Consider the following 27,699-nt stretch of genomic DNA (forward strand, 5'->3'; position numbering starts at 1 on the left):
CTGATTGGTGAGCCCTCAGTGCAGGTTAGAGTGGTTGTATCTCCTCCGAAGATTTTAGATCAGTGTTTAGTTCAGCAGTGGCACTTCACGCTGATGATGTTTATTAGCGTTATGCTCTCTGAACATGAAAGATTTTGTTCTTAACTGTCTGTGTTTAACTGAAAAGTTGGGTTCCACCATCACTATCTGTTTTTTTAGAACATGCCACCTGAATCACCTTGATAAGTACCTCTCACACACCACACTCCCAAATCTGCATAGATTTGATTGCCTGAGAATTATCTTTTGTGATACTTTCAATGCTCACGATGCACCGCAAACCCCCTACCATAAAGGCTTGTATAGTTATGCAGTTTAAAAAAAACACTGTGGAAATGAAATGGTTCTCAGTAGTTCACCAGTTTGGGTCAGCTTAATGAACGTCTGGGTCCGGACTCGAACCGTAGTCCATTTATTAGGGACCCTCCTGCTCTACCTTAGCAGGATACTTTATTCTGCTGCTCATCTGACACTCTGAATCTGAACCACTCAGGTGCTTGTGCAGTCTTTCTCTTGTCATTTCAAGACTTGACTACTGCAACTCTCTACTGGCTGGTCTTTCAATACTAGTCACCAAAACCTTGGAACTAGTTCAGAACCAGCGTCAGCATGACTCGTCTTCAATCTTCCGAAGTTCAGTCATGTGACTCCTCTACTGCGTTCCCTCCACTGGCTTCCTTTTGCCGAACACATCAGATTCAAAACCCTGACACCAAAAACGGACCAGCTCTTTCATACTTGATGGCAATGATCACAGCCAGATCTGTACCAACCAAGAGCTCCTAGAGCTTCCAGTACAGCTCGACTCGACCCGCCATCACTCAAAACCCACAGAAAACAAACAACCTGACTCTTTTCTGTGCTGGAGCACCAAGGTGGTGGAATGAACCTCCACTGGATGACAGAACAGCAGAGACATTTGTGGTCTTCAAACACTGACTGAAGACTCATCTATCTTTTCAAAGAGTTCCTAAACTTATCACTAAACTAATCATAAAAAAATCTTCAACGGTTCTAAACATTATCAAGCTTTGTGTGTCTCTGGGCGCTGAGTGGTCCAGCGGTCTATGAGCAGGAGGTCGCCGGTTCGAACCCCAGCTCATGCAGCTTTGCCATCAAGCTGCCGGCGTTAGAGGGAGCAAAATTGGCCCTGCTCCCTCTGGGTGGGTAGATGGCGCTCTTTCCCCACATCACTCCTATGGTGATGTCTGCAGCACAGGGCGTCTGTGAGCTGATGTATCGGAGCCGAGTCGCTGTGCTTTCCTCCGAGTGCGCTGTGATGCAGTGAGGCAGTGCTGCATCAGCAGCAGCTCGAAAAGAAGCGGTGGCTGACTTCACATGTATCGGAGGAAGCATGTGTTAGTCTTCACCCTCCTGGTGTGTTGAGGTATCACTAGTGATAGGGGGAGTCCTAATGAATGGGTTGGGTAATTGGCTGTGTAAATTGGGGAGAAAATGGGAAAAATTTGAAAGAAAAAAAAAAAAAAGCTTTGTGTGTCTCTTAATCCTAGTCTCTACTAACTAGCTATGGATATCGTAAGTCTTGTCCTGATATTTTCTCCTCGCACGCCTTCCATTATAACATAATTGGGCATAATTGAGCTCTTCCAATGAATAACCAAAAACGTAAAAATTCATAACATCTCCCTTTTTACTGGAAGGGGAGAAGGGCACCCATAGGGCACTCATTAAGACACTTTTGATCTAGAGGGCACATTATCATAATCTATTGCTGGAAGTGGCACCCTATTGGGCTCTTGCTCACTTTTTAACCACCAAAAGTGCAGCCAAAAGAGCAATTTGTCTTCTTTTGCCACCCATACCTCCCTTGACTCCACCAGTTCCCAAAAGGAAAAAATGCTCGATATACATTTATTCACTGGAAGAGCCCAACTGTAGTGATGGCATTTTAGGATTGTTGGAGACTTTTTTTTACACATCTTGTAGTCTTGCTGTCCTTTGACTAAACTTGTTCATGTTGGCAGTTGTTTTTTTAATGTTGTAAATTATTAACCAGGACAGTGAAACATGTGATTTCTTACGATTTTAGAGATGTCTCTGGATCTGGTTGTGATAATCAGTAGGTTTTTTGTAGACATTGCATTGTCCCAGGAATGATTGGGAACAATGATATTAACGTCCTTTTGAAGCCATTTTAAGGCCACTATCATAACAAGAATAGAATAGAATAACAAAGCATTTATAGCCTTTTAAAAACAAAGATTATACTATTTTTATTTCACATACTGCAGTCCACACACAGAGTTATTGAAGCATTGATCATTGCAATACTGTCTAAACTACTTTTCACTGGTAGGTGATGCACATTTATTGTACAGTAAATCAGTAATGTAATTATTGTGACAGGCCTAACAATCAGGATCAATTGAAACTAATGTCTGAGGTTTAAATAAGATCCTCCAAAATCCCCCGCAAATATATTTTCATTGGGGAGTTTTGTATTTTTCATGACTAAGAAAAACAGGACACGTAAATGGTAATACTCTATATACACAGCTGACTGTACTCTAGCACTGCTGGAGAATTACTGGGTAACCAAAACACTGCTGACTCTGTAGTAACACTGAGACATTCTGCTGTTACTCAGCTTTAACCTCAAGAGTGTGTGTGTTTGTGTGTGTGTGTGAAGGTGTTTTTTAAGAAGTTACCATTTATCACTTTGAGTTCCAAGTCTCAGCCTAAACTATTAAATTAACATTTCAGATGATAGCCTGAGAATTGTAATTATTATTTTTTTAATAAAAGGTTGCATTAAAGTGAATTACTCCACAGCAATTCTTTGTTTTTAACCAAGAAATTTAGCCCAGAAAAATGGAATACTCTAAATTGTCCTGGCTATTGACTTGACATGGCTATTGACTCTAGGGCTCACCCTGTGTGTGTGTGCTTACTAGTGTGTATATGTGTTAAACCAGAAGCCACATTCAATCTGTGTTGAACACAAAGGGTTAAATATGGTTGTCATTAATAAATAAGGTGTTAAAACACACCCAGAGCGGTGTCATCATTTTTCATATTCTCCCAAAAGTTGCCACTAGGGGTGTGACGAGACACTAATATCACGAGACGAGACGAGACACGATACTGGGTTCACGAGAACGAGATGAGATTTAAAAATAAAATTTTAAAGAAAACGTCAAAAATGAAAAACGGCTTGAAAACGGCTTGAGTTTTATTAGACAAAATCATATAACGCAAACTTAACAGACTGGTTTCTCTCACACATTGATTCTATAAGTAATAACAATAAGAATAAAAAATAAAAATAAAACCTTTTTCTTTTTCTTATATAGTGCAAATAATAAGTGCAAACCACAATTGTAATTTAACTATGCACAACCATAAGCAGTCTTATTAAGACTATGCTTGAAGTGCAAACAGAGACAAAAGATTTTTTTTAAATACAGTACAGAGCTAAGGGATTAGTACAACTGCCTATGAAACAGTCACGTGTAGGATTTACTTACAGTATTTATATATGGTTTGTGTCTTGTTGGTCACTTTGTTACCGTTTATTGTTTCCACTGGAGCCAAAATGCAGCCGGACATACAATTTAAAAGTAGCAGAAGCATCTTCTATGCAAATGCCTGAATTGTCCTCTTCTGCTGAGAGCTGCTCTCACTGCTGAGCCACCACACTCGCTGCTATCGCTACTGTGTTGCCAGATCCCTCTTAAAAAGTCCACAATAAACTGTTTTTTTCCCCGCAAGAAATTTAGTCACATTTTAATCTCGTAAGATCTCGTGCCACGAGATCTCGTCACACCCCTAGTAGCCACAATGAATTTGGGTGTATATTATTTAGTTAACTTTGTATAAGTCACTATACATTCAACTATACCAAGATAAATACAGTTTAACCTTCTAGTTCCCCTTTAAACTCCACATCTTGCATCTTCATGGCTGATGAAATCTCCATGTTTTATCTCGTCCCTCCGTGTTCTTAATTTTTGTCCCTTTAGTAGATTTCCAGATCTTTCCCCCTCTCCTCCTGCACTGTTGAGGGTGTGATTAAATTCTTTAGTTTGTACTGTTCTCGTTCTTGTTTTGTGTGTGTGTGTGTGTGTGTGTGTACCTGCATGTGTAACTAACCTCCTCGAGCTTGTGCTGTTTTCTTGTAACCTAATTTCTGGATCATCACTCCAGCGCTGCTGGGCTGCATTAGCTTTGAAGCTGAGAGGGATGCGCTGCGCTGTGTTTGAAGTGCTGGAGCAGTTTGTCGAGAGTAAAAGCTGCTCTTTGAAGATGTATCTTGGAGAAACTGACCCACAGAGACCCTGAGTGCTCTGGTCAAGTCATTCTCAGCCAGCCGAGGGGCTCTCAGCTGGAGTTTCACACCCAGAAACTCCAGCCTGGGCCCTGTGTGTAAAACAGAGGGAATGGACTTTTTGGACAGTGACTATTATTGACAAAATAAAAAATATGATTAATAGATTTTTTTTCACACATTTTTAATATAGTTTTGGGCTAGGTTTAAACAGCAGGCAAAGGCGGTCCAAATGAGATTTTCTAATCAAATCTGATGTTTATTTTAGTCTGTTTTTTTTCCCGATTACCCAACCCACTTATTAGGACTCCCCCATCATTATTGATGAACACCAGAAGGGTAAAGACTAGCACATGCCTCCTCCAACACATGAAGTCAACCACCACCTCTATTTAAACTGCTGCTGATACAGCTCACAGACGCTTTGTGCTGATCGACATCACCCTTTGGGGTGATGTGGGGAGAGAGCACCATCTACACACCCAGAGAGAGCAAGGCCAATTGTCCCAATTCACACTCCTTTTAATGTGACCCATATCTGACATTTGTCTAAACAGTTTGCACTATGAAAAGTTTCATGTGAAGTTTTGGTTGTATCTTTTTCATCATCGCAGAAGCTACAGCTTAAGGAGTTCAGGCTGCTGGGCAGCTGGGAGAATTCATTCCAGATTGCTGTAAAAATAGTTCAAAAAATAGTTCAAAAATATTTGATTTGACCAGAATTCACAAAATGCAAAACTACAGGTAGATTTTGAAATACTTTGTAAGTAATCAATTTGTAATAGTTTTTTACTTTGATTTTGAATGATGTATGATTATCATATGCAGTAAAATACAGAATGGCATGCAATTACTGCAGCTGTTTTTTCCATAAATCCAACAACTTCCCTCCTGTATGATCTCACATGAGTCTCTTCAGACCTTAGAACTATTGTCACAGTTCTCCAGTAAGGGGTCTTGAGGGTTCTATACAGAACTGGCAACCTATACTATAACTAAATCTTCTGCGTTTCATCAACGTGTTGCCTCCGTGTGTGTCGATGATTCCGGGTTGCACTGCGAAACGGAAAATAGAGAACAAAGAAAAGAAGTCAGCAGATTCAGATTAAACATTTGTTTTGGTTACCTGTGCATAAATTTCGTGAGAGACGTTTTACATCTGACAAGAAATATCTTCTTGTTTTAAATTCGCAAGATTTAGTGGCACTCTAGTGGAAGGTCTCGGTACACCCCTATAAATTTACTGCAAAGTTACTTCAATGTAAGAAACCTGGGTTTCAATGCAACAAGGATGAGATTATTTTTAAGGGTATTTGGTTGTCTTGTTTTATAACACAGCTGAAATTGGAACTTTCCTACTTTTTTCTTTTTTTTAATTACACATCTTGATGGCATGTATACATATGAGTGAATAAGTGTGATCAGCTCAGATTATAGCAATAACTGACAGGCCTGAGCTCTTGTGATCACTGTATTGAGTAAATACTAAGATCTATATCATATCCTCATTTTAACTCCTCTACACTCTGTAACCTGTGCTGTTTTGCCGGGTGGTCTGCGGTACACTGTTGACTCAGCAAGTTGCAAGTGCTGTGCCGTGATGTCCCGCGTTGTTCAGCCCCAATAGAGACACAGTAACTAAAGCCTGGCACACGACTGAGAACCTCCTGGCTTGTTGCCGTGATTGCAGAGCTTGAAGTGTCAGAAGCCGGACGAGCAGACGGAGAAAATAAAAGGCGTTTGCTGAGGACAATAAGGGCTTTTATTTCTGCACGCGCTCAGTAGGGATCCTGCCTGGGGCAGCAGGAAGAGGAAGACTGAGCATCTCGTGTTAGACTGCAGCCCGGGGGGGTGGTGAGGGCAGGAGGGGTTTAAAGGATGAGTAAAGGGTACTTTGGTGGGGTGAAGGGGTCATAAACGAGCCATACAAGAGAGGAAATGACATTTTACTTTTACTGAGTAACGTGATGTTACTTAAACGTAGATACACAGACCAAAAGTGTTGTGACTAGGGATGGGTATCATTAAAAAATGTATACCAGTACCCAAATGATACCCAACCTAAATTGTCACCAAAATATACAAAAATATATAATTTAACAGCTGACATGAGTAATCTCGTTCTAACACTGTCACTATGAGTGACAACATTTTTGTATCTTATGTTGGATTTTTGTATCTTTTGTTGGAACAGTGAGCATGTTTGTGGCGCTTTATTAAGAACAAAAATATTGCTTGTGCTTAAACTACAAATATTTTTAATATGCATATTGCTTTATGCATTTCAGTTTTAGGAGTTCTTTTTTAAAAATATCAAAAATGTCAATCACTTAAAAATTAAAAAAGAAAAAAATGTAATGCTGCTAGTTTTCTGTATTTTTGAGAGGGGGGGAGTAATAATAGTGTAGTGTGGTTTAGGTCAGGCAGACCAGAGTTTTTTACTGTACTATAATATCTCAGGAGAGAGAGAGAGAGAGCGAGAGTGAGAGAAAGCGCGAGAGTGAGAGACAGCGAGAGAGCGGCGGATTGAAAACAACATGCTCAAGTAAAAGCAAGATATTTTAGTGTATTTTTGCAATAACAATGTATTTGGCGATTATGACAAAACACAAAAAATTTTGGTATTTATATATGCCTTATGAATGTCAGGTCTATAATACTATAAGAACGCATTCATAACATATTATAATTAATTAATAAGAAATTAATAAGGAATTATAAACGTGGCTATAAATATTTATGAAATTTCATAACACATTATAGATATGTTTATTATGTATTAGGAAAGATGATCATAATGCATCATGAACTGTGTTTATAATGTGTCTGATAAAATAGTATATGTCTATCATTAATAATCAATTCCCATAATGTGTCTGTCTGTGGAGAGCATAAAGACATGTTATAATACCATATAAATGACAATAACAAATATTTTATTCAAGATGAGTATAAATTAGATTGGTTAAAATAATGAGGGCATTATACAGTTTCTTTTCATAAGTAGGCAGCTCTGAAAAAAGTAGGCAGCTCATTTTTTTTCTTTGATTTTGCTATTTATAGGTACATGTTTGAATAAAATGAAAATTGTTTTTTTTATGAACTATGGACAGCAATTCTCCCAAATTCTAAATAAAAATATTGTAATTTAGAGCATTTATTTGCAGAAAATAAGAAATGGCTGAAATAACAAAAAAGATGCAGAGCTTTCAGACCTAAAATAATGCAAAGTAAAAAAGTTCATATTCATAAAGATTTAAGAGTTCAAAAATCAATATTATGTTGAATAACCCTGGTTTTTAATCACAGTTTTCATGCATCTCTGAATGTTCTTCTCCACCAGTCTTACACACTGCTTTTGGATAACTTTATGCCACTCCTGGTGCAAAAATTCAAGCAGTTCAGCTTGGTTTGATGGCTTGTGATCATCCATCTTCCTCTTGATTATATTCCAATTTGGTAAAATCAAAGAAACTCAACATTTTAAGTGGCCTCTTATTCTTATGTTGCATATCTGTATTTCAGATATGCAACACATTGCAAAAATAAAGTTGGGCTACTTATGAAGTAAAAAAATAATAATTGTGGTTTTAAAAAAAGTGGTTTCAAACAATTTCAGCAGTTGATTGTAATCATGATTTACTGCAAAAGCAGTATTCACAAAAAGCTGAGAGGTTGAGGAGCAAAAATTGGCAGATGATCTCCAGTTTGTAACAAATGCTATAAATTATTGAAATGTTAAAAAACAGAAGCTTAGAATTAGCATATTACTTCCTCAAAAGTGAATAATATAATTAAACAAGTGGTGGAATATCAGTGCGTAAAGGGCAAGGGCTCATGTCTACGCTGAACACATGTGATCTCTGATCCTTCAGACACACTGCATCAAAAATATCATTCAACAATAGCTAATAGAACCACATGGGCAGGGGGTTACTTTACAAACCTTTTATCAAGCACAACAACACAGAGTTCAGTACATTCTTGAATCTTTTGTGTACAAAACAGAAGCCTTATGTTAGCCATTTCCTGAGGTGGTGTCAACATTTATTGGCTTGGAGACATCTGTGCACTGTGATAGGATCTTTTTTGGAACAAACTGATGCCATGTGCTCTGAACCAAAAAAACGAAAATGTGTATTGTATTGGAGATGAGTCTGAGTACAGGAGGCAACTGGAGCAGTTTGTCGTGTGGTGCAGGAAAAAACACCAGCAGTTTAACATCTTTCAGACTGAGGAACTGGTAGCGGACATCCACCAAGTTCAAAGACATGTGAAATCATCCCGGGGATGGAGGACATGGGCAGATACCTGTGGAGAAGACTGAACTAGACCGATGAAAACAGGAACTCTGTACAGGAAATGCCAGAGCAGGTTTTCTTTCTATGGAAGCTCTGGTGTTTTGGCATAGACAGTAGGAAGATATTTCCATAAACAAATGATCTATAGTTTTTCCCATGTTACTGGATTACAGCCATACAGAGCGTAATTCTTTGTATAATGCTAAGATAAAAGTAGTTTCGATTTTTACATTTGCGTAGGAGTACCAGCAGATAAGTGCATATTAAATACTGATTTCATACAAGTGGCAGCACCCCTCCAAGTGTGCCATTACCTTCGATTAAGCAGGCAAGAAGCCCCAGTCCCTAGAAAGAGCCAGCTGGGCCTGCTTGCAAACACAAGGGACTGGCAACTACTTTTTAACCTTGGGAGACAGTTGAGGTTTTCAGACTTTACTGCAGAAACAACACTCCAGCCAGACATGGGGCATTGTTTTAGTGATCTATAGAAGCTGTCAACAGTCCACAGCACAGCTTGATTTAGGGCGTGTCAGTGTGTCTTTGCTGTCGTAACGGTGGGAAAAGTATGCCTTGCACAGCTCGAAACATGCAGAAGGCTGTATTAATTCTGTTAAATATTCAATAGGTGTTTTGGTCGTGACATAAAATAAACTGTACAATAAGCATGTCACTTACCATTCCCTTTAAGAGCCAGGTGTGCTCTGATTTTGGCAGATTGCTATTTTAACAGCACTTTGCTTCTGTGCTTCTCAACAGAAGAAATAGACCTGCTCTGTCATGCTGTGAAAGTACATGAGGAGGTTATTTACAGGAACAGTAATGTTGTTTTATTTTGCATTTAGTTTATTGTTGATGTAAAAGTTGCATTGCCAAGATAGCAATGAACTTCTAAGGGTTGACTGTTATCTCTGCTATTCTCAGTCAGTGGCGTTTCCAGTCACCTGTGTTTTCCATTGCCAGGATAGCAATACAACCGAAATGTAGCTGAACACACCTCACTGTAAGAGCACCACACCCATCACCCACTACGCGCTTTTATAAAATATAAGAAAATAGATTGTTAGTGAGGTCTAAGATAGCAATAAGCTTTGTGGCTTGACGTTGCACATGGTGTAAGATATGGCCCATGATCTTGATGTCCAGGGCAAGCAAGCAGGTGGTGCTACTTAAGATAACTGTCGGAAAAAGACCAAGAGCGGAAAAAGGCCAAGTATACTGACCTGGTGGATGAGGGTCGGAGAAATGGGTGGAGGCCCTGCTGTTAGCTTATTGAAGTGGGCCGCAGAGGTTTTGCCGTTCAGCCTCTACTTCAGGTCCTGAGACTCTTAGGGATATGCAAGCTGCACAGATGAGGAGCCATGAAGAACATCACAGAGGCTGCTATTTTAGTATCTCAGTACTAATCTCTACTTATTGTTTCAGACAGCATTTATTTCTTTTATATTGACTGCAGAAGATGCAGAGTGCCTTAGTAAACTGCTCAGAAAACCCAAGTAATCACAGTGCTGTATCTGAACTAACTGAATAGGTGGAATTAAAAGTGGAGAAGCTTTGAACATTTTTTTATATCTTTGTTATCCATGGTATGATATTCTGCACCTTCAGCTGTTGGCTCTAGGAAACAGTGTTGGAAATTGTTTTTGCTAAATGTGTCAAATTCAGGTTTATTTATATAGCACTTCACTGCAGACATTGTCAAAAAAAATCAGCTTTACAAAGATCTGGATCTGAGTTCACATAGATAGTGACAAGTAAAACCTCCGTCAGTTTGAGAGGAAAAAAACCTATCAAGGAGCCAAGACTCAAATATCTTACCCATCCTCCTGTGATCTACACAAGATAGCAAAACAATTAACAGCAAAAACATCAAATACGGACATAACTAATGGATGCACAGTATAAACGTGAGTCAATTTTAAACAGAATTTAACTGAAAACCAGAGATTTTACTAGAGAAGTCTTACGAATCAGAAATCATTCATAGGACTAGTCAATTAAGCAAAAACTACAAAGGCAAAATCCATATTTTTATTTAATTACTGTATCTGCACCTAAACCTAAGCAAAATATACACCTTAATTTACACCTGCACCTAATCTTATCCTAACCTTAATCTAAACAGAATCTAGACCTTAATCTAGACATGAACCCAATTCTAATCTCAGATAAGTATGCTCTTTATTCTACACTTAAACCTGATCTTAATGTTATCTTAACCTACACCTAATCTAAACCTTAATTTAGACATGAACCCCATTCTAATCTTAGATAAGTATATATATTTTTCATTATAAACCTAAACCATATCTTGACCTAACATTAACCTATACTTAATCAATATTCTAATCTACACTTCGGTCAAAAGTTTTAGAACATTCCCATTTTTTCCTCTTTATTTTCGCCCTTTAAGCTCTTGACTTCCACTCAGTAACAAGAAAATACAATGTACAAGATTTTGCAGTAAACTGCCCGAAACTCTAAACTAAAAACTAAAAAAACATTTTGTATTTATTATATGAGTATATTTTGAAAGTATATTGTAAAAAAAATGAAACAAAAATCATATATTGTGATTTTTAGCAACCAATTAATTTTGTAACAGCTTACAGCTGGCAAGTAGCAATTAAAATACACAAAGCTTTGGAAATTGATTTTTAAAAATCACAATTTAAAAAGCTTGTTCTGTAGTAAAGCAGTGCTGGATTAGATGGTGTTACTGCACTCTCTGCTGCAGCATTTACACACTTACACACAGCACATTCACACATCATAATAATTAGAAAGAAACACAGAAACACAGAAAACTCTGTAACTAATAAAAATCTCAGTCTTACAGATTAAATTACAGATGAAGCCAGAGAGCAGTGAGAACTGTTGTACAGTGTGTGTTTATCGAAAATGTGTTTTGCTATATGTTTTTCACAAAAAATGAGCCAATGCCAATGAGTTTGAGTTAAAAAAAAAAAAATTTAGTATCATTTGATGAATAATGAAAACGGGTCCGACCCGAACACCACACAAGGGATAAAATGGGGGTATTCTAAAACTTTTGATAGGAAGTGTATACCCAAAGATAATCCTAACCCATACCATACAGCTCATATTGGTACAAAGCTGTATTGGACATACAGACCTACATATTTATTTTAAGTACAAGCCTGGATACTTGGCCAATCAGGTGGCGTGTTGTGGTATGCTGTAGTGAATAGTTGAGAGAGTAACTCTATGCTGCAGGTTAGAATCAGGTTGGTCTGGTTTGGCCCAGTGTGTGTGTGTGTGTGTGTGTGTGTGTGCATCTCAGTCTGTCTTATCAGCCAATCAGAAGAATGAACAGTGAGCAGCTGCTTAATACTTCCTCAGTCTAGCTCTCTTGAGTTGTAGGCTCGGCTCACTCTTGCCTCAAGCCTTTGGACATCAGGACTGTGGTATGGTTTGTGTGTGTGTATATATGTGTGTGTGTGTGTGTGTGTGTGTGATAAGCTGTAGAAACTATTATAGACTTTTATATCCGTTTCTTATTTAATGTCTTATTTAGACATACATTTTTGTGCAGTCTTGAACATCTCTGTTTCTTCTGTTTCTTGTGTTGCTGCTGGTGAATTCTCCTGTAAAACACATTTAAAATGCTGGATGTTTTTTAGGGCTCCACACTTTTATATTTGAACTATTACTCAGAACACTCGACTCTGTATATTCTGTACTTGGTTCTTTATTAAACCTATAAGTATGCTGCCTGACAGACTAGTTTTTCAGGTCATTACCAGAATATTCAGCATTTTTGTGTCTCCTTACTTCTAACTTTTATTTATAACTTTATGACTTCAGACTACACAGAAATTATATTTTTCAGATTATTTTTCTTTTCCAGTTTTAATTTACTGTAATGCATGAGCCAACCCAGTTGCACAACAGGCTAGATAATTTTTGTGAAAACTGATATTTGAGGAAAACCTGGTTGACCTAGATTTGCAAACATTTTGAATAGTTCATGATGTCACTGTTCTGTTTCAATTATACATTCTGATTTTCTAAAAGTATTTTAATTACTGTGTTTTTTACAACAGAATGGGCAGCTTAAGCTTTACCATAGATGAGTATGAATGAAATGATATAAAATGTTATCAAATTAATATTTCTGAAGCTAGCAATCACAGTAATTCTTTGGGAATTAAGCCAAAGACTACATAGTGCTGGGCGGTATAGCGGTTCATTCGGTATACTGCGGGGTGAACTTGAAACTTGAACTTGAAACGGTTCTCATACCGCCATACCGCTAGAGGGCGCTGCAGAGCATCGTGAGGAACAGCACCGTCAGAGAAGAGAGTCAAACGCTGGTCTAGTTCCGTCCTGCAGAGAAATCAGAACACCTCCTGCTGCTGTTTCTACTGTATGAGTGTTTTTATCCCAGTAATATAGAGCAGTAACTACAGTCCTTTTAAATATATTAATACTGTAGCTTGAAGGATTATTTAAATGTGTTTGTTGACTGCAGAAAGAAGGAAATTGTGGCTGGTTTAAATACTGTAAAGCCTCTAATGGCTTCAGGAATAACATATAGTAAATATGATATTCCTGATATTAAACTTGTATCTAACTTGTGCAATAGAACTTTTGAGAAATATCTCTTTGAATAATTAAACATTGAGTATTTTAGGTTTGTTTATAGTGTTTATGGAACTATTTATTAAAGTATTTAATTTTGTAATTTAAGTCGTGTTAAATTTGTTAGCGTATCTATTTTAGCATCTATTATTTATATTCTTCCGCTATTTTTTCTGATAATACAGTCTGATTTCTTCAAAGTAAACCCAATACTAATCAAAGCCTTTTTTTGCCAGTCATGCAAAAAAAAATAAAAAATAATAAAATAATAAAAGTACTGTGATATACCATGAAACGTCAGAATCTTGAAAAATACTGTGATATGCATTTTTGGCCGTACCGCCCAGCACTAGTACCACACCCTGCAAAAACAGTGCTGTCAGCAGCAACAATTACAATAAGTACTTTTTACTGTAGTTAGGAAAACTTTCATTCTGGTCAGTAAAAAGACAATAAGTGGGCTTCTGGTAAAAAGTGAGAGTGGTGAGATGTGCGCAGAAGGAGCTCCTCAAAATGTAAAAAATATAATAATTTCTTAATAAAAGGAGATAAATTGGCGCTTCAAACAGGCCTATTTTGCTCCTGTCCTGTTTGGTCTTGACTCAAACTAGCATTGCCGCGGCTAGCACTGAGCTAACTCCGACACTGCTAAGAAGAAAATTAGTGGTTCTTCCAGAGCAGGGGTGTCCAAACTTTTTTTGTTGGGGGCCAGAAGGAGAAATATATTTGAAGTCACGGGCCACAGACTCTGTAATAAAACAAATAATAAAATATATCACTTTAAATAATACATTTTTCATTTCATTTACACACCATTTTACTTGACTTACTATCTTTATCTTTGACAGTGTTGTGTAAACTAAGCTTTTTTAAATTAATGTTTAATTTCATGATGTCTCTTAATATTAAACTCCTTAATTACGGCAACTTTTAGACTCTTTGGCCCGTTTTTCTGCGCTAGAAATGCGCATCCTCTCCGCTTTTAGCATCTTTGGCCCGTTTTTCTGCGCTAGAAATGCGCACCCTCTCCGCTTTTAGACTCTTTGGCCCGTTTTTCTGCGCTAGAAATGCGCACCCTCTCTGCTTTTACACTCTTTGGCCCGTTTCTGACACCTAGCGTTCAAACTTTGAATCTCACATTATAAAAACCTGCTTAACAGCGGGCCAACTTTCATTCTATATCTAAAATACCTCGCGGGCCGCTCCAAAAAAGGAAACGGGCCGCAAATGACGCATGGGCCGTAGTTTGGACACCCCTGTTCCAGAGGTTCTTTTGTATCGGCTGCTTATCTGTTTGTTCTGTGTGCTCTCCTGCAGAGAACTATCCAGTGGGCAGCTCAGAAGTGAAGTCGGAGTCAGTGGCGTCGCTGCAGCCTCAGACGTCCGTGAGCTCTCTGCCCACCAGCTCTCCTGGACCCAAACGCTCGGGAACCACCGGGAACACGCTAAAGAAGTGGCTGACCAGCCCTGTCCGGCGCCTGAGCCACGGCAAAGGAGACAACGCCAACGCCAAGAAACCCAACAACAAGCAGCGCAAACGGGACGGCCGCAAGAGCGTGGACCTGGGTCCTCAGCACGAGGACAGCACTGAGGAGGTGGGTGGAGTCACTGCAGTGATGCAGTTCCACATTCCTCGTCCCCAACGTCCCAACACATCCCAGTGGTATTGGATGAGGCACTTTCAATACAGAGAACACATTTCCACTGCTCTACAGCTCAGTATGGGGTTAGTCATTAGGCATGGTGCCAATAGTTTCATGTTCATTTGCTACTTAAAATAGCTTAATGCATTTATTAGAAAGGGTGTTCACAAATATATGGGGATAACGTATGAGGATTTTTTTTTTTTTGGAAAGAGATTAAGCATAATCCTAGACTACACATCACTCTCTCATTCACTATAATCCAAGACTATTTCTGAATTATTAGTTTGATTCTATGATATCAAAGTAGCAGGTGTGAAAGGGGCCGCGTGTCACTGTCCGAACCAAAGGACTTGAGTTTGGTCCAACCAAAAGAGGTGGTCTCGGTCTGGATCTACATGGTTCGGTTCGTTTGCAGTGTAAAAAGCTACACAGGAACACATGGAATTATGTTGTCATCTGAATAAAGTGTTAAATAAACCAGAATATGTTTTATACTTCAGATTCTTCTAAGGAGCCATATTTTGATGCTTTGAGGACAGATCTGCACACTCTTGGTATTTAAATATCAGTGTCTTCATGAGGAAGAGTAACCTGGAATAGTTTTCTCAGCATCTTAAAGGAGTTCCTGAAGGTGCTAAACAATAATTGTTTTTAATTGTTTTTCCTTTACGCTGTAAGGCTCCAGCTCATCCCAAATTACCATCTCAGCTGATCAGGTTTAGATCAGGGGACTGTGATGGATAAACACTTTTTTTGTTTACTACATAAATCCATATGCGCCCCTTAATTGTTTTCATGTCTTTAATATTAATCTACAATGTAGAAAGTAAGTTCAATAAAAAAAATGAAATAAAAACACTGAATTAGAAGGTGTTACAATGTTATGAAGACACTTTTCAGATGTAAAAACACCCTTAATCTCTTTCTGGAAAACTGCCAGATAGTGTATATCTGGTTGTTGCAAATCCACCAGTGTTATGCAGTTTTATAGTATCCACTGTTACTAATGTGTAAACTAGCAAAACTGAAGATAAACCTGTTGTTGTTTTTTTTTTTTTTTTTTTTTTGCATTAACCTACAACGCGCTGAACGTTAGCTGCAAAAAAAAAGCAGTGAACCGTGAGATAAGTAAGTTATAAGACACGTTATATAAAAGTTAGATCAGTGCTTGGTGGCAGTGCATCTTTTATGACATACTGTTTCTGTATTAGACTTCATAAATGATAGATAAGCTCTCAGGTGGCTGTGAGAGTTATATCTGCTTCACGGTCAGGCTCCTTTTAATAAACAACTAGAACTAGTGTTCACTTTCTACCTGTCTGTCTCTCTCTCTATTTTATGATCACACCCTGAAGAGAGGACGAAGAGGAACAAACAGCGGAGGAGAAGAAGAGGCAGAAGACGAGCCGCACACACCTCTACCACCTCCAATGGAGATCATTAAAGATCCCTCGGCTCAAGAGGAGAAGGTATCAATCTGCAGACAGGGTCTTACCTCACACTTGATAGTACAGTAGTATGAGAGGTAATGTACCTTGAGATACCGGTGCTGGTCGAGCTGTGGTCAAAGGCTAAAGGAGGCTGTATTATGTGATAAGCAGCTGTATCTCATGGTATTGCACCAGCTGGAGTGTGTGATACCATCCCAGCTAACGCTTATGCTCATGTGGGGCTCACTTGGGTGGAATGTAGGTTAGGTATGTTCCAGGGGGTCATGGGCTCTAAGTGAGTTTGTACAAATTGGCGCCATCATTACAGCTTACTTTAGTCTCACTTGGTTTCATGTTTAGGCCCCATCAGTGTTCAACCCATACCTGGGGCCAACATGGAGCCTGTGGACAAAACTCCATTGGCTCCATGTTGATGGGCTACCCAAACAGTCCCCACATGTGCATGTTAACTGGGATGTTATTATTCCACAGTTGATCACAGTTGAGAACTACATTAATTACTTTCTGTATCTTCCAGACCCCTGAGCCTGGCTCATTCCCAGCGTTCGGCAGTGTGACAGCGTCTGATCAAACACCCCGAGACCCAGAAACAGAGAAGAAGAACAAAGCCCTGAGAGGCCGAATGTAAGAGACTGCCAGACATACAACTTATATATGGTCTTAGGGTCTTATGGTTCTTTCCTATTACAGTTCCCAGGTTACAGTTTACCAGGGGTTGCTTGGGTTTATTGGGTTTCAAGGCAATTTAAAGTGCTTTACAGAGAGATTATACAGAGACATCTTACAACAATGTTAAAAGAACAATACAAGACATTATAAAAAACAGATTAAAAAGTAGGTGTGTGAGTAGACATCTCTTATCTCATGAGACGATACGAGACACATATATGTTTATAGCTTGTTCATATAAAGGGTTACAGTCTGAGCTAGATAAGAGATAAAAAATACAATAAAATATGAAGTATAAAAGTATAAGAGTCTTTTAGTGTGAGTTTAATGGAGGTAGTGTAGTTAAACACAGTAAAACAACAATGAACACCAGTGGTTGTGTGTATTAAAAAGATATTTGATGTCAGTGCAAAAACATATATAATTATTTATCAGTGCAAAAATTTGTAAATATGTAAACAGTGGACAATAAATAAACTAGTGCGGATTAGGGTAAAACTATACAAATATTATAATAGGGTATCTCGTGTGTCCATTGAGTGACCAGAGTGGCCGGAATGAAAAAGTGTCACAGAGAGACATATTTCTCCAGAATATTAGAGATGTATGCTGGTCCGAAGCCATGCTATAAAGATGAGGAGCAGTATTTTAAACTCTATTCACCAGCTGATTGGAAGCCAGTGTAAAGATCTGAGCACTGGATTTTCATGTTTCTGCTTTTTTCTCCTGGTTAGCACTCTAGCAGCGTTTTAAATAAGCTGCAGTTGTCTAATACATGTTTTGAGGAAGCAGTTAGAGTAGCTTTATATAATCTACTGAAAAAAATGCATGAATGAGTTTTTCTGAGGACGTCTGAGAAAAACACATTCATGATCAATCCGGACAGGAAATAAAATCACAGAGGACCCCCTGAGAAACTAATCCCATACGGATAGGGCTTAGGACACTGAGATTCTTCACTTGTGTAGTTTAGTAGTTACACTCTTTGCACTGAGTGGAAATGTTAGTCTAATATTCTCATCTGTTTTTTTTCAGGTTTGTGCTGAATGAGATGGTGCAGACAGAGAAGGACTATGTGAAAGATCTGGGTATAGTAGTGGAGGTAAGCCTTGTTTTTAGTCTTAGTTTTAGTTTTAGGTCTATTAAACCATGTTCACACCTGGCATCAACATGTGTCCTGGTTGATCTGATCATAAGTTGGCAGCCGTTATAGGTACAGGTGTGAACAAGATACAGTGAATCTTAAGGACACATTGTAATATAGTCAGTCAAACCACATTCAGAGGTGGTAAGAAATGCACACATACAATTATATATATTATTATTGCAGTGTGAATGGCAAATAGTCTTGATGCACCTCCGACAGCAAAGCACAGCCCACATTGACTGTGTCACTGCCCCTGCCAGAACATATGTAATAACTGCAAGACCACACCGTACACCATCCAAGCAGGTTAGCTGAGCAGGACTATGTCCAAAGAAGACTGGAAGTGATGTGAGAAAGCCTATCACAAGCTTTCTCACAGGGAGCCGATTAAAATGCTTATGACTTTTGGCACTTGGCTTGAATTATGAACGGATCTCCGAGGATGCATGTTAATCACAGGTGTGAACAAGGCCTTACCTACATTTAAAGTTTTGTAAAAAAAAAATAAAAAATACAAGTTTAAGTACAGTAACAAAGGCACATGCTAAAGCAACTGGATAGGCCTCGCTGCTGCCCTCTCTATTACAAAGTCGTCACTGGTGTACTTAGTAGCAGATGTTGAACAGATAGATCAAGGAAAACCACAGCAGTTGATGATAGAAACAATGTGAGTGCAGTAAAGAAAGGACCTTAAATAACTGTTAGTGGCATCAGAAACAACCTCAGGAGTAGGGCAGGAGTAAAGGTATCACAGTCTACTGTACACAGAAGACTTTATAAACAGAAGTACAGAGGCTTTACCATAATATAAAAAACACTAATCAGCAAAAAGAATAGGAAGGAAAAGCTGGAATTTGCCAAGAAGTACAGAGACAAGCCTGTGAACTGATTATAGACAGATTAACAAAGAGACAAAGATTAACCTTTACCAATGTGATGGAAAGGCGAAAGTTTCCAAACATACCAGCTCATCTGTGAGACACAGTGGAGATAGCATCATGGCCTGGACTTGCATTGCTTCTTCTGGGACTGGTTCATTAGTCTTCATTGATGTACAATGAACTCTACAGAAGTCTACAGAAACATTTTTGATGTCAGTTTAAAGAAAGATGGAACCAAACTGATTGGAAGATACTTCATTATGGAGCAAGATAATGATCCAAAACCCACTGCCTGGAAAAGCATCACAAATGCAATGCAGATGTTAAGTGATGTAGGTAGGCTTGATGTAAGGATATGCAACTAAATATTAAGTCTTATTCGCTTTAACTTACTGTAAGTTTATCTGTTCCAGTACTTCTGGAGGGAACTGTACGTCCTTTGAAAGTATGAAAATGAATATGTACATTTTAAAGGTTGAAATTATTTCTGCCCATGTTCTATGTGTTTCTATGTGTTCTTTATGAGGTCAAAGATGTTATGCAGTATGTCCTGTAGAGTACATTCAGTGTCTTAACGTTTATTGACAACAACAAAACTGTAGAGGAGGTTGTGATGTGGAACTTGCCACAAAAAGACAAAAGCCGCAGCTGTGTAAACAGATGTTCACACTGTTAAAAAGTTTCTTTTCTGCAACAGCTTCTTCTTCAGAGCCTCCATATAGCAGTGGTCATGTTTGGGGTGAACTATTGATACTGACCCCATGATTTACAGTGAAACTGCTATGTTTTGTCCATATCCATAAGAATTTACACGGAGTAAACACAGAATCTGTATCTGTATCAGTAATTAATGTTAAGCATAAATGACCCTTACCCCAATCATATTTCTAAGTCCTAGCTTATAGAAGCTCACACCAGAAGCAGTCTGAACTCAAACAGCACAAGTTCTCAGAGTTCTGACTCTCTTCCTGTCATACATTCTTCTTCAACACTATAATCATATGCTGATGACATGTTCTGAACAAAGTGTGCATCATGCACTTTAAAACCTAGGAATGTCTGCAATTAAGTTACATGTTTAACTATTAACTGAAAAAAGTATATGTTTCTAAAAGTTTTATTTTTGTTTTTAATTGTTCTTTTTATTTTGTTATTTGTTTGCCATCAATAAAATCGCCTTCTATTTCAATTAGTTTAGTTTTCATCTGTATGGGTAGCTGGGAACCAGGGTTTCATGTTTGCCTCCTTAGTATAACTGATGGGACCCATAGGGGTTAAATATTGGCCCCAGCTGGGGTGCACACTAAACATGGGGCCTAAATGGGGACCCATGTGAGATAAAGGTGGGCTGTAATGAGGATGCCCACGTTGAAAAGCCCAACTGGGTTCCAGTATAAAAACCATGCCCTCCAGGAACCTACCTAGCCCACATTCCACCCATGTCCCATATAATCATGTTGCAAAAATATTTTCTTTATAAAACTCACTAATAAAGTTATTACTAAAAGTGAATGTACAAATTGGCAACCTTACAGAAAAAATAAAATATGTAGGTAGATTACACTTTCTTAGGCTTTTACACTTTAAAGGGTTAATGTCACCATGAGAATCAGTCAAGCATGTGATGTAACATCCTTTTACTGTTTGTTTTTTTTGTTGCATAATTAAACATGAGTTGACCTTTCAGATATTGTTATATATAGCAAAGCTTATTTGCATAATAGTTGTGTAATGCCTGTGCAGAATATTTGGAACAGTCTTCATAAAAAATGCATCAGCCTTAAGATAATAGCGATACACACCTTGCTTGTTTTTCTTTTTTCAGGGTTTTAAGAGGAGAGTTGTGGAGAAGGGTGTTCCAGAGGACATGACGGGGAAGGATAAGATTGTTTTTGGCAACATTCATCAGATCTACGATTGGCACAAAGAGTAGGTTACATTACAAGTGATTTATCATTACCAAATGTTATTAACTGAATATTGTGCCTTTGGCTCGTAAATGGTTCAATTCTTATGGCCATTAATCATATCTATAAGACTTCAGACTACACAGAAATGTTTTCTAGATTAATCACTTCTTATTGCTGAAATGCTGAAACTTTCTTAAAGGGACAGTTATACCAAAACTACAATTCTTGGACTTTTTCAAATAATTATTTAATCAGGCTGTACTGCGGACATGTATTACAAAAAATGTCACCCCCCACATAAAATGTACAAAAAGGTGAAGGTTGGTAATCAAGTTGTCAAAAGTCATGTCTAAATGTTTAGAAGAAGTAATGCAAATCTCATGATGTAAGCTCTTTTCATATAAATGTATACACGTCCCTGCTGCACTGTTCCAGTTTCAGAATGCCCTATTTAAATCACCTGTGACTTTACTTCAACACATCTGAAATGGTCTTTTAGTAAAATGCAGCATTCACATGTGCAGAAATACAATGCATTAGTATCTTAATTAATGCATATTTATTAATACAGCAGAGAGCATATTTCAGATGCTTTCTAAAGATTTTATACAGTTGTGCACAATTTGTTGGTACATATCAAAATGATTTGGTTCTGTGTAAAAATTAAGTTACGTCATGAATATATTGCATGCAGAAATATGTTAATATATTTAAATAAATAATGATTCTGAGTTTTAACTAGGAAGTAATCTGGCAGCTTAATTACTTAGTATATACTCCCAATTATTTTGTATCTACCATGAATCATTAAATATCTTACAACCACTGTCCAATGAAAAACAAGTACCTCAGATTTTTCATTTACTACATAATTTGAATAAACTGTCCCTTACTGTCAAAATGTATTGATGAATGGACTAATTGAAATTCTCCAAAATTACCTGAAATCGTATTTTTACATTGACTTCCAGGGAAAGTTAGGAAGGTTTTATCTCTCTGCTGTAAAATATTTTTTTTGTTTACGTTTTTCATTGGACTGCGACGATACTCTCTATATTACATTGTATCTACAATTAATCATTTTACACATTACAAAAAAATAGTTTTACAACAGCAGTTTTACGTACTTTTGAAAGTATTATGTTGCAGTTTTGCACAGTAGTTTTTTTTATTAATTGACCAGATCCTGAAGCACAATGTGTTGAAACAATGAAAAGTAATTGTAAGCATATTTAATAGATCTGATGATTGTTTTTCTTGTTATTTCTCTTTTCAGTGACATCTTTCTAATACATGATAGTTTGTAGATCTTTAACGTAGAGTTTTGCATCAGGCAGAGCTATATGCAAACGTTGGGAAGTTTCCTGGTTAATATCAGATTAAATTTTGTGCTCTGTATTCAGATTCACAGAGCCTGGATAGAAAGGAAATTTGTATTCCTGTGTCTGTATGAATGTAGGGAAAACATTTCCATGGTATTATTTAAATAATTTCTTTGCATCCTTTGAAGTTTCTTCATGGGTGAACTGGAGAAATGCTTGCAGGACCATGACAAACTGGCCGAGCTGTTCATCAAACACGTGAGTCTGGTTTTATATGTAGTTTAAAACTGAAATAAGCATTTGAATCTATATATCTATATTTGATATATTTGGATTAAATTTACCTGTGACAATTTAGGCTTAAAGTTGGGCTTCTTTATAAAGGGTTGATAAATAGTTTACAAAGAAGTTTATTAATTGTTATTAATTGTATAAATAAATTATAAATAAGCAGTTACAATGGATAAATAGGAAGAGCAACAGTGGCCTGCCGTGTACCAAATAGTGATTCCACATTCACTTATACTGTTAAAACTCAGATCTTACTAGATTCTTATCTTACTTTGTCTTTTCCATCAGTCATCATTAACATTTATGTTTATAACATTATTAATTCAACTTTAATAACACATAACATTAAAACTAAACTAACAGTCTATATTATTTTATTAAATTAATTATTTTATTTCACTGTTTTCTTTTTATTTTTTGTAAGTGCTTATTAATGTAACCATTAATAGACTCCTTTATAATCTGTAGACAAACTCTTTATAATAGAGCCTTATTTTAAAGTGATAACAAATACAGACTGAAATACTTTTGAGCTCTGTACTTTAAAAACAATGTGTGTAAAGGTGTATGTGCGTGTGTGTCTTTGATTATGATGATCATGTCAGCACTTTTACCTGCAGGAGAGGCGGCTGCACATGTACGTGATCTACTGTCAGAATAAACCTCACTCAGAGTTTATTGTGGCGGAATATGAGGCGTTCTTTGAGGTGAGCGCTACGCACAGTTAAACAGACAGTGACTCTCCTCTGCTGAGTGATGTAATGGGGCTGTGCTGGGAGATGCTTTATATGACTGTTGCTTTCCCAATATGCTTAAACAGGAAATAAAGCAGGAGGTCAACTCCAGGATGTCCATCAGTGATTACTTAATCAAACCCATTCAACGCATCACCAAATATCAACTGCTACTTAAGGTAACAGACACTAAACAACACACTGCTAAAAATGCTACTTCACCAATTAAAACATTTTTAATGCAGCGGACGGTGGAGTGGGCGGTAATGATTGTGACCGGCCGTGTTTGGTTAGAATTGTCAAGGCAAGCAGACAAGTGACTCTGACAGAAATCGCATCCACATTCAATGCAATCTCACAGTCAGCGCAACATTCTATACAGGGTCCCTGCAGGTCCATAAAAAGTCTTAAAATGTCTTAAATTTAAATCCGGTTACATTTTCAGACAGTGAGTTTAATGCCAGTGGGAAATCATATGCTAACTTTAGCGGTGAGTTAGTTAACATTACCGGAAAGAGAATTGAGGTTAACAGAGAGCTATCTAACATTAGCAGTGAGCTAGCTAACATAGTAACATTAGCAGTGGGTTATCTAGCTACATTACTGAGGTGAGAACTAAGGTTAACAGAGAACTAGCTAACATAGTAACATTAGCAGTGAGCTAGCTAACATAGTAACATTAGCAGTGAGCTAGCTAACATAGTAACATTAGCTGTGAGCTAGCTAACATAGTAACATTAGCAGTGAACTAGCTAACAAACTAACATTAGCAGTGAGCTAACTAACATACTAACATTAGCAGTGAGCTAGCTAACATAGTAACATTAGCTGTGAGCTAGCTAACAAACTAACATTAGCAGTGAGCTAGCTAACATACTAACATTAGCAGTGAGCTAGCTAACATAGTAACATTAGCAGTGGGTTATCTAGCTACATTAATGAGGAGGGAACTAAGGTTAACTGAGAACTAGCTAACATAGTAACATTAGCAGTGAGCTAGCTAACATAGTAGCATTAGCTGTGAGCTAGCTAACAAACTAACATTAGCAGTGAGCTAGCTAACATACTAACATTAGCAGTGAGCTAGCTAACAATCTAACATTAGCAGTGAGCTAGCTAACATACTAACATTAGCAGTGAGCTAGCTAACATAGTAACATTAGCTGTGAGCTAGCTAACAAACTAACATTAGCAGTGAGCTAGCTAACATACTAACATTAGCAGTGAGCTAGCTAACATAGTAACATTAGCAGTGGGTTATCTAGCTACATTAATGAGGAGGGAACTAAGGTTAACTGAGAACTAGCTAACATAGTAACATTAGCAGTGAGCTAGCTAACATAGTAACATTAGCAGTGAGCTAGCTAACATACTAACATTAGCAGTGAGCTAGCTAACATATTAACATTAGCAGTGGGTTATCTAGCTACATTACTGAGGAGAGAACTAAGGTTAGCAGAGAACTAGCAAACATACTAACATTAGCAGTGAGCTAGCTAACATACTAACATTAGCAGTGAGCTAGCTAACATACTAACATTAGCCATGAGTTACTTAGCTACATAGGAGAGAACTAAGGTTAGCTAGCTAACATATTAACTTATAGTAACATTAGTGGTGAGCTAGCTTACATGCTAACATGACATTAGAGACGAGTTAGCTACGTTACTGGGGAGAGATCTAAAGTTAGCTAAACTTAAAGAAGCTAACTAACATATTAAGGTTAATGGTGATTTATCAATGTTAAAGGGGAGAGAACTAAGGATAGTGGCGAGCCAGATAACATACAGTTAGCTACATAAAGTTTTGATTTTCAATACAACAAATCATTTTTTGGGGTCTTAAATTATAGTTATTGCGGCCTTAAAAAGCATTAAACTGACTTTTAAAATTGTGCCCTGCTTTAACTTCCATTGGACATGGAAAAAGTATGACGACTCAATAACCAATTTCATGTCAGATGAGTTGTTTCGTGATTGTGGTATGACGTTAATGCCTTCTATTACGTATTCCTGGTACACATAACACTATGTATCAAGCAATTTTAAATTCTCACAAAACTTAAAAAATGGAATGTTCCTCCCATCTGAATCTGTAATTCACCATGAGCACCGCCAGTGTTTAACCTCACTTACAAGATAGCCCCTCATAAATAAATCATATTTAGGTTAATATAGCATTTTCAATGCATTATCAAAACATAAATAGATAGACCTTTAAGTATAGCTGTAATGTAACAGAATGCTATCACGCATACACCCCTCATTAGAAGGGCTGACAATTGGCATTAAATAATTGAATTTTTGTATTGTCAGTAAAACATGCACCATCTCTTTCTTGTAGGACTTTTTGAAATACAGTTCGAAGGCAGGCTTGGACTGTCAGGAGATAGAGGTAAGAGACACCAAATAATAATTACTGAACTCTTTAAACTTTATGAATATGAACTTGTTTTCTTTGCATTATTTAAGGTCTGAAAGCTCTGCATCTTTTTGTTATTTTAGCCATTTCTCATTTTCTGCAAATGAGACTGACAATATTTATATTTTTTATTAAGAGTTTGGGAGAAATTTTGTCTGTAGTTTATAGAAAAAACAACAATGTTCATTTTACTCAAACATATACCTATAAATAGCAAAATCTGAGAAACTAATTCAGAAACTGAAGTGGTCTCTTAATTTGTTTTCAGAGCTTTATTTACCATTATTAAAACACTGTATTATATAAATGTGTGTGTGTGAGATAGAGAAAGAGAGTAAACAGTTCTGTTCCATTACTTTTCATCACTGTTACTTATATCTATGCTTTTCTCTCACTCCTCTACTTGCTCACAGAAAGCTGTAGATCTGATGTTCCTGGTGCCCAAACGCTGCAATGATATGATGAACCTGGGCAGACTGCAGGGGTATGAGGTAAGTTTAACCTTTAATACTAAAATGTATAATTGGGACATCTAACTGATAAAATGTACACTTTATAATAAGTGTATAAGTGTAGCCTATAACATGGGAATGCAATTTTCCTCATTTTAAATAAGAGGTTTATGTATTATGTAATCTTATTGATTGAAGCACAATACACAGCCAGTTCAGATAATTTGTGTGAATCCTTCTTTAAGGATTTAAGGTTACAAAAATAGGCTGTTTAATTGGAGATGAAAAGTGGTCATTTAATAAGTAGCCTCTAATTGCAAAAACTAAAAAATGCTTAGGTAGAGCACATTTTATCTCCAGAGAGCTTTATAGAATGATGTATAGATACAGCTGGCGCAATGCAGTCTTAAACCCAATGTGTGTGTGTGTGTGTGTAGGGTAAACTTACGGCTCAAGGGAAGTTGCTTCAGCAAGACACGTTCTTCGTGACGGAGCAGGATTCAGGTGTTCTCTCTCGCAGTAAAGAGCGCCGGGTTTTCCTCTTCGAGCAGATTGTCATCTTCAGTGAACTTCTTCGCAAAGGATCCTCAACACCTGGATACCAGTTCAAAAAGAGCATCAAGGTACTGAGTGGAGGGGAACATATCTCACAAAAATGAGAGAGGGACATATCCCACAAATATAAGAGGGGGACATATACCACAAATATGAGAGGGAGATACCAAAAAATGAGAGATAAATATCCAACCAAAATGGGTGGGACATATCCCCCCAAAAGTGAGAGGAACAAATTCCCTAAAAATTTACATATTGAAAACTGAGCTGGACATGTCCTCCAAAAGTGAGAGGGGTATATCCTTCATGAAGTTTGAGGAACATATAACTAAAAAATAAGTGGGACATATCAGAAAGTTAGATAGACATATCCCCCAAAAAGTAAGAGGCACAAGAAGGGGGTGGGGGGGGGGGGCATTATCCTCCCAAAATTAGAGGCACATATGGAAAAAAAAAATTGCAAAGGATCCTCAACATCAAGGTACTGAGCAGAAAGCGTCATATCCCCCCAAACATTTGGAAGGACATATCCTCCCAAAAGTAAGAGGGAAATATTCTTCTAAAAATTAAGAGGGAGATATCGTCCTAAAAAGTGAAAAAGGATAATATCCACCTAAAAAATGAGTGGGACATATCCCCCCAAAAAAGTGAGAAGAACATATTTTACCAAAAAGTGAGAGGGACTAGCTGACTCAAAAATAGGGACATATAATAAAGTACTGCAACCCATGTCTGTAAGAAACTGTTCAGTGCAATTTCATCCATTGTGTTGACTTAGTTATGTAGAACCAATTTAGAAACATTTATTGAACATGTTTTGTAAAATGAGAAATAAATTGCAGATTGTCATACATATATTCCTAGCATTTGTGTTTTATTACAAACATTTACTTTCATTTCATTATTTACTTAATTAATTAATAATAGTTTACTTAAATGATAATTCTGATAATTGATTACAATACATTTCAACTTAATTTAATTCCAATA

At 37.4% G+C, this 27,699-nt stretch overlaps 1 protein-coding gene across 3 annotated transcripts in view; it reads left to right on the forward strand.

Moving 5' to 3' along the window:
- kalrnb (kalirin RhoGEF kinase b) overlaps positions 1 to 27,699 on the forward strand; it is a 176,322-nt gene that overhangs the window by 143,274 nt on the left and 5,349 nt on the right. For all 3 annotated transcript variants that reach the window (XM_022673454.2, XM_049479170.1, XM_049479171.1), the window contains 11 exons: positions 14,548 to 14,825; positions 16,232 to 16,345; positions 16,845 to 16,951; positions 18,032 to 18,098; positions 20,850 to 20,953; positions 22,445 to 22,514; positions 23,168 to 23,254; positions 23,368 to 23,460; positions 25,625 to 25,675; positions 26,116 to 26,193; positions 26,592 to 26,777. In XM_022673454.2, coding sequence (XP_022529175.2) covers positions 14,548 to 14,825; positions 16,232 to 16,345; positions 16,845 to 16,951; positions 18,032 to 18,098; positions 20,850 to 20,953; positions 22,445 to 22,514; positions 23,168 to 23,254; positions 23,368 to 23,460; positions 25,625 to 25,675; positions 26,116 to 26,193; positions 26,592 to 26,777 — 1,235 coding nt within the window. The remainder of the gene's footprint in view (positions 1 to 14,547; positions 14,826 to 16,231; positions 16,346 to 16,844; positions 16,952 to 18,031; positions 18,099 to 20,849; positions 20,954 to 22,444; positions 22,515 to 23,167; positions 23,255 to 23,367; positions 23,461 to 25,624; positions 25,676 to 26,115; positions 26,194 to 26,591; positions 26,778 to 27,699) is intronic.

The sequence above is a fragment of the Astyanax mexicanus genome, chromosome 5, assembly GCF_023375975.1.
Source record: "Astyanax mexicanus isolate ESR-SI-001 chromosome 5, AstMex3_surface, whole genome shotgun sequence".
NCBI classification, from domain to species: Eukaryota; Metazoa; Chordata; class Actinopteri; order Characiformes; family Acestrorhamphidae; genus Astyanax; species Astyanax mexicanus.